Raw genomic sequence first — 12,654 nt, 5'->3', positions numbered from 1 at the left:
TTGCACACGTCATCAAAGCACATGGGAAAATTCCTTTTCACCGTCTCACCAAGGTCACTTTTGCCAAGATACTTATGACTCATCTGTACATTTACTACAATCTTGATGGCACTGTGGATTTTCTGTATGTATGCATGCATGCATGTCAAAGCTCAATTCCCTGCTGCTCAAAAGGAGTCCCAAAAATAGAGGGGGGAAAAAAACAAAAACAAACAAAAAAACCCGACAAAATGCGATTCCAGTGGCTGATGTTTAATTGAGTCGAGAAACCAAGCTGCATCCACAGAACAAAACAAAAACATTACAGCATGCATAAAAACCCTTCCAGTTTAACGCTCAGCAAGTGTGCAAGCACAGAAACACACAGTTAAAGCTAAAGCGCTGGGTAAAAAGATTACCTTTGTTTACCTCCTGGTCTGGGAGCTGGTGCCACTCACTGGACAACAGGAACATTGTAACGGCTGAATTCTGACGGGGTTGTGTAGTGAAATCCAATACTAGCATCAAATACAGGTCTGATCATTTGACTTGATATTAGCCTGAAAGAGGGCATAGATACTAGCCTAAAGCAGGATAGGAATATTTAACAAAAGCTACCTGGTTTGCTGCTTTTTTTTTTTGACACATAAAAGCATGTTAAAAAGGGTATTCTTACTCTATACTGTTCGGGATAAATCATGGATTATACATCCTGATACTCTGGATCTGTATCGACAGTGGAATTTCTGCTTCCCTAGTGATTTCTGTTGACCGGCTGCATGCCAAAAGGAAATCTGGGGCTAAAAGTGCGTGACGGTCACCATGTCGAGGCCCTGGTGAACAAAGTGTCTATAGAGAGAAGGTGGGGAGTGTCTGAAGACTTTGGTTTGAGGGCAAATTGCAATACTATACAGTCATTTAACGCCTTTTTAAAATGGAGAGCCTGCGAAGGATGGCAGCACACAGCAGAACAATAATATTACTCGGACTAAAGAGATTCTCACACACACACACACACACACACACACACACACACACACACACACACACACACACACACACACACACACACACACACACACACACACACACACACACACACACACACACACACACACATAAATAAATCCAGTGAAGGAACAAATAAAGAGTGTACAGCAGATGGCATATAATACATCTATCCCATCATAAATATGAGAAACTGCATCAATATGTCCCCAATTCCCCGGTGACGAGTTTGTCCATAACATATTATGTATGTCATCCCCACGCCTTCAAGTGCCGCTCATTTAGGCCCGGGCGAATGCAAATTTGGGATACATCTGAAGTAGATTTGGGTCTATGAGGCAATTTTCGTGATCGGTAAAATAAGTCAAGCATACTTCAAATACCTCTAAAATGGTAGTCATGTGTCCATTTGGAACGTTATTAGCAGAAGCCAGTAACACCTGTTTGCTTGCGAGCCCAACGATGACCCACGGATGGTGGATAACAACAGCATGCCACGTCTACTGCCAAGGACCAGCCGTTGGGGAGAGCGTCGGTCCAACTTGAAGCCGCACCAACAAAAGAGTCGTTTCAAGAGACGAGAGGCTCCTCAGTCCTGCTCCCTGTGGGTCAGAGGCGGTACTGCAGGGCCACTCACAGGAAGACAAACTCATCTGTGCTTTCTCTGTTGCTGATCCTGCTCAGCTTTCCAGGGGGCAGGATGTGGCGTGCAGGCCCCGTGTGACTGCTGCTGTGGCCCTCCAGCCCATAGTCCTGGCTCTGGCCCTCAACGAAGGTAAAGATGGGGTACTTCTCCTTGGAGGAAGAGAGAGCCTGGGAAGAAGGAAAGGACACATGAGGGCACGTTGAGAATGGACCCATTGCAAATAGTGAGTATTAACATCACGAAACAAGCCATTCGTATATTTATGACATATCCTAAGCCATCATCTTTATGGTAAAATATGTGGGAATATACCTATGGGGAAAAAAAAGTACAAGAAGAAAAGAAGCGATTCATGGTGTGTGTACATTGCATCATCAAATTAAATCCAAGACTTCTCAGGTTTTTTGAAACATAAAAAAAAGTTTAAAAAAGTTAAAAAAAAAAAAAAAAAAAAAAGAAAAAGAAAAGAAAATAAAAGAAAACCCACAGACCTTAAATCATTGACGAGAAAAGTTAGGAACTGCAACATACATTAACATCCGCCACAGAAACCAAAACCAACATGCCTTTTCAAACATTGAACCAGAGTCAAGAACAGAAAACCCCTTGAAGGTCACATAACTTGGACATTTAATAGACACATCCAGGGGCTGCAGACACCCTTGTTCAATATGTAGTGAAGAGTTGAAGAGGCTTACCTCACTCACAGCAGAACACAGCGACTCAAAGTCCTTTTTGTTTTTTGCGTAAAAGCCAATGGTGCAACTGGGGTCCATGCGACTAAAGGGCATCTTTCTGGGAGAGCTACAGTGGAATGACTAGAGAAGAGAGATGGAAAAGGAGAAATTATACACTGAACTGAAAGAAGACATTATGGGATGTGTAATCATGACTGAATTGTCCTACGGAAACATAATCAAGAGTCCACCTAACTATTAGAGATGCCACAGTGAGGAATATTTTGATAAACTCACGACAACACGGGTGTTATCGGTAACACGGCGAGTGTCCCCGGTTATGCAAGGTGCTGCTTTTTTTTTTTTTTTGTTTCGGAGTAAAATAAAAACTAAAATAAAAGAGTAAAATAAATTGAGAGGAACGGGGACGAGCATCTGACAGAGATCGACCGCAAATTACACATTACGCATGGGGAGGGAGACAAGTCCCGATCTAGACCTGATCTAAGGTCTTCGAGAGGCTTCTTTCTCTCCTCTCCTCCAGGGATAAGTGAAATGTGACTCTGCAGAGTGTGCTGAGACTGCGGCGCGTGCACAAAGCAGCCACTTTCACTTTTGAGTTTTATAGTGTCCGACAAAGTATTGATAACACGATTAGTATTTTACAAATTAGAATTTATTGGATGGAGGTGGCGCTGATACGTGAAAATTGACTAAATGGGTCTTGTTTCTCAAAAAAAAAAAAAAAGGCTAACGGTGGGGGCGATGGACAAATAATGTTATTGGTGTATGCCCGAACACCAGGGAACACCGGTAACCGTGGCAACCCAACTAACTATAAAGGAAGGAATCTCTGTATGCTTGTCCTTTGATTATCTTGACAATAGTTCATCTGATCTACTTCACACTTAGCGGGTATATGACTCGGGACCTAAGGATGTGCAGTGTCGAATTTGGTGCAATTTTAATAAACTTTGAATAAATAAGCGAAGAGCGAGCCGCTCCACTCTGTGCAGCAGCAGCAGGGCGGGGCTTCAGGGCTCTGCGACCGAGTCACTTACGTCCGCAGTGAGGCCCCTTCCCAACAGTGCAGTTGGGGTTGGCAAAACCGCAAAATTTAGTTCTGAACCGATACCACCGTAATACCAGGACCAGAATCGCCCAAAACAAACTGTCATTATTGGTTTTGTTTGGAGAAATGGTGAACAGTGGATTGCTTTTACTGATTACTTTTCTGTCGGTGTTGCATTGGTGGGTATTGACGCTAGAATCCAGAGAGAGAGCGAGAGAAAGAGACAAAGAAAGAATAAAACCCAACCTCCAGTGACAAGTTGACTTGAGTGGTGTCCACCACGGGCTGACAGTAGTGTGGGTCCAGATACAGCAGCTGCTCATCTGTCAGAGGGGAATGAGGAAGGGTTCGGGTACAGCGATCAGAATCAATGCAATTACACCAAGAGTACACAGAATACACACAAGAGCATCAGACTCAGAACCCAACACTGACAGGCTTACACCATCTGGGGCAAGCCACTGACCTTCTGTTGACTCAGAATATTTGAGAGTTACACAGGAAACTGGTTTTCCCTACAGAGCTGCAGCAGTCTCTTGCATAAGAAAAATAAAATAATAAGTAATTTAGTGAAATTCCTTCTTATGTGTTTAGTAATTCTCACCCTGGAAGCCAACAAAGTACAGCGAATGCTTGGGCTTGCCTCCAATGATGCCAATGCAGCATTCCAGCTTCAGGATGCTCTGCAAATAAACACATCACATTACATTTAAATTGTGTATGATACAACTGTATAACCACATTTGAGAGAATATTCAACATTATGTTTTTTTTTTTGGTTTTTTTTTTCATCTCACATATTTAGTAAAGTATTGCAGGTAAGTCTAAAGGTTAGTATTGGGTAAGAATAGAGTAGGTTATGAATTATGATATTCTATGAATATTAGTTTCCTTTAGGTCAGATAGCAAGCTAAGTGATTAGGTACTGAAATAAAAGTATGACAGGTAAGTGTGAAGTGAGTTGGGTAGTAGCAGGCAGTGGCGCCGTATGGTGGGGTGGGGGATTAAGAAGTTTCCAAGTCAACTATGAAAACAATCGTTTATTTAAGTAACTGCAACTTAATTAAGCTACAGCTTCTTCCTTTTTTTTCCCCTCCATCATCTTGTTTTTTGCAAAAAGTAACAATCCAGATAGTCCCTGTATGTAGGTGTGTATCTCTGTACCTCCACCCCCCAATATTTACATGAAATGGTTCAGTCCTGCCCAGAAGCAAAACATACGCAAAGGCAGGAGGCAAATGATTGGGGCCCACGGGCTGACTAGCCTGGACTTAACAGCATTGACAGCAGCAACTCAAAATATAGAATCCCCCACACAATGCCGTCAACCCACAAACCCACCTAAAGGGGCCCCACCGGTCAGGCAAGTTTGTATTGAAGCGATCCCTACACATGCAACATAAAAATGAAGAGGTGTTATCTGTGTGGAAGCAAAGAAAGAAAAAAAGAAAAAATAGGAGGAAGAAAAACGAATAGGGTACAACATCATTGCGGCTATTTTCACACATACATTTTAATTTAGCTATTTTAGCTGAAATGTAATCAAATACAGGCAAACTTTGAGCATGGTATTCATACTAAATTAGTTGTCCCTGCCTGTTGGCTGGCCCAGATACCCTGTCCCCCCGTCCCCACACCCTACCCAATGCCCTACTCCCAACTAAAGAAGGTGAGTCACTTTCTCATCCTTGGCATAATTGCAGGGGGTCCCTGGGAAGCTTTTTATTTTATGAAGAAGAATAATGATTAATACTTTGTTTAAAATCAAAAATACAGAGAAGTCAGAGGAGTGTAGTGCTCCAGGAGCTGGAAGATAAAGTTTATTGTAAAACAAGCTGCAGATCGCGAGTTAAATGGAAGGGATTCAGAGGAAAGATTGTGCTGCACCGTGAAAGATGACATTCAGCACATTACCTACATGTATCAGATAGTCTTCAAAGTCTTAATCAAATAGTGAATTACACTGCATGCTCAATGTTGCACACATTCTGCAAACTATTATACATATTCTAATATCTTACGGTCTGGGACAGTGTAAATATTGGATAGTAAATATTGGACAACAATAGAGCTGCAAGCCTACCAAGGTAGAGTTATTTAAAGCTTTGAATGGGTTTACTTGGTTGCTGAGAGGTGTGTGACATCAATTGTGCAGCGTTTGGGTGGCTTTGGGTGGTGGGGCCCAAAATCAAAGGATTAGGGCCTGAATTATTGAAGAACTTGACTCATTTTGATTTATGTATGGATAAATAAATTCATAAAATGTCAAAATTAGCAATTAATTCATTAATTGGTTAATTAGGATTAATTTATTTATGAATTACTTTAAAGGCCTATTATTTGTCAAATGTAATTTAATACATGTTTACTTGATGTGTACATATGCATATTTCTTATCTCTTAAATGTTTTCTCTTTCTTGACTGCATGATTTTGCAGCTAATGCCGCAAAAAAACCCTGTCGGATTTGATATAATCTTATCTAAAGACTCCTTTTTATGGGTGACTGTGTGTGCTAGAGAGCATGGATTGATATACAATATCCATCTTTTTTGTTTTTACATCCAAAACACATCAAGACCAGGCGAACACACCTTGACACATTCGATATAGGCCGGATTGAGAGACTCCCCGCCCAGACGAACAGGGACCAGGATGATGATGGACTTCCAGGCTGTTTCCGAGGACTCTGGAACACTTTCCCTCGACGAAGGATCACACAAGCGCACCACATCCTCCTTGTACACTGGAGCAGTTACAGACAAACAATACAGTCACACAAGACACATATGTAGCACAAGCCTTCAGAGACTAACATGGAGGCCTTGTTTACAAGGTAACTAGTTTGAGACGCACAAATGGATCAGTTACCACAACAAACACAAAGCTAGGAAGTTAAACTTACCTGTGCAATCCTGAGCAACGTAAACAGCCAGGTTGTCAACTTCTGCAGCTTTGGCTACTGCTTTCCTAAAAGTGTATGAATGAATACATTTAGTCAACTAATGTGAAGAATGTTGGATTGTGAACATCGCGTACTCTGCAAAACATATCAAATCTTAACCATGACCAACTGTGGCACTGACAAACCAAACCATTCAAAAACACTCACCGTAGAATGTGTGCCACCACAGACGGGCCATACCAGTCCCCGGCCTTCTTCCCAGAACTCTTGCCGAGTTCTACCAGCTGGTGGACCCCAAAAGGAGTGGGAGGCTGGTCCCCGAACCAAGTCACCAGCCTCCGGTGGACCGGCTCTGCCTGCCGTTCCTTTGCAGACTCGGGCCTCTTCCTCGGTGTAGATTTGGGTGCCTGGTCGCCCGCCAGGGACTTCTGAGGCGTGCCGGGCCCGCGCGGACTGCTGAAGGAGGGGATGGGCAGCCCAATGGCACGGGTTGGGGAACGCGGCCGGAACACCTCGAAGTCCACGTCCATTAGCTGCTGGGCATCTGGCCAGGCCCAGTCTACAGAAATGGAAGAAAATAATGATTTGCTTTGTCATTTTATTTATAAGGTTTGTTTTAATTGTCTGAGCCCAAAAAAAGCCCAAAGCAATCCCACATTTGTTGTGTGGGAGGAGTAAATGTGACAATATCTTGTGCAAATAAGTGAAACTTTAATCATATAGCACGTATCCAGCTACCTTACAATGTGCTTTATAAGAAAAGGAATTAAGTAACGAGATAAACTTGTTTCGAATTCCAAACAATTATAAAATGCTACAAGACGAGGAGACTGATTTGGTCTCAACCCTGTAATCTATATTGTGTTACAGTGGCACAACTAGCTATGCTGCTTTATCAAATCTGTCCAATCAGTGCACTGTTGCCAGGAAAGGAGGACCCCTCCACCAACAATGGAAACGGCATACTGAGGAGTACATCACACAAATACATCGAATGGCTGTTACTTTAAGAAGTGCCAGCGAAATAAAGTACCAAACATCAAGAATCAAATATGGGATATTTATTCTAACAAAATAATCTTTATAAAACATTTTGCAGTGTAAATGAATCATTATGAGATAGGACCCTGAATTTCAACATAATAGTCAGTTCTGAAATATTTCAGTTATTTTAAGGTTACTGTTTCAGTATATGAGAGAGAGAGAGAGAGAGAGAGAGAGAGAGAGAGAGAGAGAGAGAGAGAGAGAGAGAGAGAGAGAGAGAGAGAGAGAGAGAGAGAGAGAGAGAGAGAGAGAGAGAGAGAGAGAGAGAGAGAGAGAGAGAGAGAGAGAGAGAGAGAGAGAGAGAGAGAGAGAGAGAGAGAGAGAGAGAGAGAGAGAGAGAGAGACCCACCCACCTACCGACCGACTCACCTCGGGGCATCAGGTGGACCATCAGCCCTTGAGCCAGCAGCATCTGCCCGCTTCGCAGCATGCAGCCCCAGCCACAGTCTGTGGTCCAATTGGAGCCCTCCAGCTGGGGGAACTCCCTCCTGTAGGTCAGCCACAGCCTGGAGACGAAGGCCAGACGGAAACGTTCTACTGCATCTGGGTTGGGGGGGGGGGCAGAAAGAGAGACTGAAAAAGATGTAGAGCGGGAGAACTCTTAACACCTCTGCCAACCTGCCACGCTTTTAACAAACCTTCGGACAGACACTGAGGCATCACTCTACACATTTGAGGTTTACCTTCACTGTTAAGTAGATGAGAGTGTCCCAGGACAGTGACGGGCGATGTCTTGTTGAAGGCGGTTTTCGACTTGACAGACCAGCCTGAAGGAGGGAAGTCAGCAGGGAAAAGGGAAGTGAGGAAGAGAATTTCTTAAAGTAGCTACGAGGGGGAATTTAACTTGGGCTGCATGTCACCGGTACTTCAGAAAGCAGTTACCAAAGTTTCGTACACAGAGTTAAACACTTTCTGGCATTACATAACGAAATTTGAGGACTTTCAAATACTTTCTCACTATTATTTTATTTTTCAAGGACGTGTTAATGTTATTTGACTTGGGGGAGGGGGGGGGGCAGACAACAGGGGAATATTACAAGTTTTGTTTTTTTTCCCCCCAAGGACTTTCCAAGCACTTCAGCACAAAAGGGCTATTTTCAAGGTATTCTCGTACATAAATTTCTTAGTACAAAATTCAAACACTCCAAGCACCTCAAGAACCTGGTACAATTCAAGGATATACAGTACAATACAGAGACGCACATTACGGAAGGAAGGAAACTATTCCCCTTAAAATGAACTTACTTGAAGAAGAAAGCCAGAAAACAAGCCTTGTATGGATGTATGTACTGTACTGTACTGTGTATAAGCAGGCATGAACTAGAGGTGATCATGAGAAAATGTGGGAAGCTTCAATAGTGATTATAATAGTTAAAAGATCCATGGAGACTTCAGCATTGAAAGGTTATAAAAGCTGCTTCTTGTGGCTGGTAACAGACATCGTAGGTCTATTAAGAAATTCATTATAACCCACACCTTCAGTGTCCCAACACTTGACCAATCAAAACACTGAATGGATTGACCATAACATCAGCACATGACAAAACGACAGTTTTCAGACTAAATACTGACCATATTTAACATTATTCCATGCCGACATTAGCTTGGCCTTGAGTTTGTCCACTTCATCCGGTTCCTCCGTTGCCTCCCTGCTCGGATCCGGACTCTGGGTCGGCCTGCGACCGAAGCTGCCCTGTCGCTCCAGGGGCCGCTGCCTCCGGGACTCCACCAGCTCCTCCGGCAGGACTCCACCCACATACTGAGCTGCGCTGGGGGAAACCGAGTGCATGGCTGGGAGCTCTTAGAGCCGGGCCCTGGCACTCCTCTTCGCAAGAACACAACTGGCAAGAGGAAGACGGGGTAGTCAAGATTACTTCACTGCTCAAACAATTACTTTACTGGAACTGTTTGGCTGAGTGACACAGCGAGTTTGATCACCGGATTTTTGTATGTTAGTGATGAGGTTGTTGCCAAAATCTTTTAACATGGATTTTAACATGATGTAATTGTGCCAGATGAAGTCTCGTATGGACAAAGCAACGTCTGTCGTTTTCATTCCCATCGTCAGTACCGAATGTATAAAATCAATGATTTCAAAAACTCAAATTCTGACTTTACAAATTAGTATTTTAGTTTAAAATGAAATCCCCCATTAAAGTTAGTGGGAGAACAGTAATATAAGGTAATTTAACTGAAATTTTAAAATGAGTTGAATATCGCATCTTCATTTTTACTCGTAAAAAGTATTTCTGATATTACAAAATGCATTTCATCTGATTAAAACGTGAATAGCAGGCCTTGCTATACACCTTTTCCCTCCATAGCCAATGGTGTAATCGTTTCAACCAAAATTCCTTTCTTCACAAACTCTCAGTGGCTACTGCTGATTGGAGCTCTCTGACCTTGTTGTCATGCATTCCACGATACAGGACTGTTTCTGATTTGGTGCAAGAACAAATCAGACAGAGTCTCTTCTCTGTACATTTCTCAAGCACCAACTAGGATTGTAACCCACAATGAACGACATAGGAGAGTCGCCCTGAACTGTACACCTGTCCGTACAAAATATTCTTACAGTCCTAGGACAGTTTGTGCAGTCAATTAACAGGCTGTAGCCGATGGTGTAAAGTGAAATCCTCCAGCCATCTGAGTATGTGGTGGTGGAAGATCTACATGACCTATGGCACCCAGAGGGAAAAATGTTTCACTTTCCTATGTTGTTGATTTAACACTGTGCAGTTAATTTGGTTAAGCTCAGACAGAGGGAAGGGAGGAGAGAAAAAAAAAAAAAAATCAGGTTGTGCAACTTTAGTCAGTTTTTAAGTGAGGTGGTTTGTTCTTTATTGGACAAGTTGAAAGCTGAGGTTATAGATTAACTAGTAAAAAAGTAAATTCACCGACAAAGCAGGGAGAGACACAAGAGAGATGTGAAAACAGTCAATGTTCCTGCTACATGACATCAAAAAACATAGTATCGAGAAAGATTATGGTTGTTCCTCATTCTTGAATTCTTGATATTCCCATATACAGTTTATAAATAAAAAACAGTCCCAAGTTCCTGGAAATAAAACACTTTCGAAAATCAACGGATTTCAACATTATATTCCTTGAGGGTGCCATGACACAATACAACTGTATCTTTGACATTACACTTATTTCCAAGTGACATCAAGGTTATGTGCCTATAATGAATGGATTGCATAATGCATCAACCAAAACAACCATACAGGACAGTACAAATGGCATTTCTCTCCAGACCACAAGCTGATGAGCAACAGTTCCAACAAGGAAGCCTCTTGTTTTCTTCTTTCATTGACGAGAAAACTAAAGTGAAAACGTCATCATGTGACAACAATGTGATATAGAAAATCCATGAACATGTCTACCTATTGCAGAAGAGCCATTTATTGGAACATACATATTTGGGAAGAACGGTTAATTTCCCCCAACCTAACTGAAACCGGAACTCACCGACTTCCCATTATTTTAATGTGATATTTCTAACAGTGGATCAAAATTCCCAGGAAATTTGGATTGAAACCTAGGGAAGAATCTAACGACTTTAGAAAAAGGTGAGGATCTGCTCAAATAATCGCGATCAGACTATCATGCGACAACTGTCAGCTCTAGATACAACCCAGGTGGACAGAAATGTGACATGTGTTTATTCGTTTTTCAATTTTTAAGAAAAGCTACAGGGACACAACACAGACACAGAGCCGACCCTTTCTCTAATTAGATATGTTTGTTTACCTGGTTGTGCTCGGTGTCATTGAGGTGTTTCTCCCACGGTTTCTTCAATCTCCATTCCTAGATTGCTGCTGCTGCTGCTGCTGCTGCTGCTGCTGCCATTAGCATTCCGCTAGCAGGCGTTGGTTAGCATCTCTTAGCCCGGGGCGTTGCTTCCCAAAGAAAACACGATGAATACAAAAAGATAGTCAGATACTCTGTATTTAACAATCGGCCTGACTCAACAACACCAAACGAAACGAAATTGTTGTTTAGTTAACGCGCATAGTGTTTCAGTTCGGTCGGTTCACCATCGCATTTTGACAGCAGGAGAAGGACGTTCGCTTCCTGTTGTCCTTCCTTGGCCAACACCGATTGGCTGAACCGATCTTTTGACGCGTGATGATTGGCTACAACTTCAGTAATGCGATTTACACGTTTGTGATTCGTCGAAATCGACGCCGGACGTTATGTAACGTATCGCGTAGGAATGAAATGCACCGGATTTATGAACAAAACATTTAAATTTGGGAGAGAAAGACCTTGGATGCATAAACAGGGTGTGTTTCGTTATTATTTTGATGTAAACGTAAATGTTGAACATATAGTTGTTTTTTTTTATGTTGGCTACCAAATGTTTTATTCATAAGCAAAAATTATCCAAATCTCCCCCCGAATTGTTATTATTTCTAGTGGATGTAGAAGTTCTTATTTCATCTCCGAAACCTGTTAAAATCAACAATAACTGCAAATGTTTGGGAATTTATGATTAAAAAAGTTAGGCAACCCCTGATGTGTAAAACGTATTTGCATTTATTGTATCTATCTATTTATTGTCTAATAATTTAATTATTATTAAAAATTTCTCATTCTATTTATACTTCTTGTTTTTCTATATAGGGTGCATGACTATTTTGTGCAGTGTTTTCTTTCGTAATCTGTCATACGGGGATTCTTTCTATTTGCCATGTACTATTTGTCTCTCTCGGTGAAATGTTCTATTTAACAGCAATGTTTGAATTGTTTTAGTTTTATTTCGTTTTAAGCTTCATTTATTTGCATATATCAGTCTGTTTTGATTTTAAGTTAATATCATTTACCTTTTTATTTTCCAGTTGTTTTGGAAATGTAAACCTATTTTTCCCAGGCCAATTAAGCCCTTTGAAATTTATATAATAAAATTGAAAATTCAGAAATGTGTTAGACTGTATGTACTTTGTCTGAATTCCCTGATTCCCTGTGAAAGGCATCCAACGGTCACCAAACTCGCAATTCCAATATTTTGTGATATTTACTGGAATCAGTTCACTACAGGCACGAGAGAATGAGAGTCTGGATTAAATATTCTTAATTTATTTAACATACTGCACTTCAGGTGTCTGCCGTTAAATTACATCACAAACATAAATGCCCATGACACAGATAGATACATTTTCCAGTGTACAGAGAAACGTGGAATGTTGTTATACTTGGACTTTATATCTGTATACAGTATGCTTTCTTCCTCCAAAGTAACTTCGCTCAGATAAAACATATCAGCAAATCAACATTTAATTTTTTTTGAAATAAAGTGCATTTCATACTACTCTGCTGCT

At 41.5% G+C, this 12,654-nt stretch overlaps 1 protein-coding gene across 2 annotated transcripts; it reads right to left on the bottom strand.

Annotated features, from left to right (window-relative positions):
- Positions 1-130: 130 nt before the first annotated feature.
- atg4da (autophagy related 4D, cysteine peptidase a) lies at positions 131-11,399 on the bottom strand. Of its 2 annotated transcripts, XM_079998408.1 has the most exons (12): positions 11,371-11,399; positions 11,084-11,232; positions 8,903-9,171; positions 8,014-8,097; positions 7,700-7,873; positions 6,494-6,845; positions 6,287-6,351; positions 5,976-6,127; positions 3,987-4,065; positions 3,629-3,705; positions 2,332-2,451; positions 131-1,800 (listed from the first exon to the last, which is right to left on the bottom strand). In XM_079998408.1, the coding sequence occupies exons 3-12, from the start codon at positions 9,117-9,119 to the stop codon at positions 1,621-1,623; spliced, it is 1,500 nt and encodes a 499-aa protein (XP_079854534.1). In that variant the 5' UTR covers positions 9,120-9,171; positions 11,084-11,232; positions 11,371-11,399; the 3' UTR covers positions 131-1,620. The 2 variants fall into 2 exon arrangements, with proteins under 2 accessions (XP_079854534.1, XP_079854533.1); XM_079998407.1 differs by having other exon boundaries at positions 11,084-11,393.
- Positions 11,400-12,654: the final 1,255 nt, after the last annotated feature.

This window comes from Zeus faber (assembly GCF_960531495.2).
Source record: "Zeus faber genome assembly, chromosome: 4".
In the NCBI taxonomy this organism is placed as follows: Eukaryota; Metazoa; Chordata; class Actinopteri; order Zeiformes; family Zeidae; genus Zeus; species Zeus faber.
Note: the sequence above shows the minus strand (reverse complement) of the source record. Positions and strands in the feature narration are given on the sequence as shown.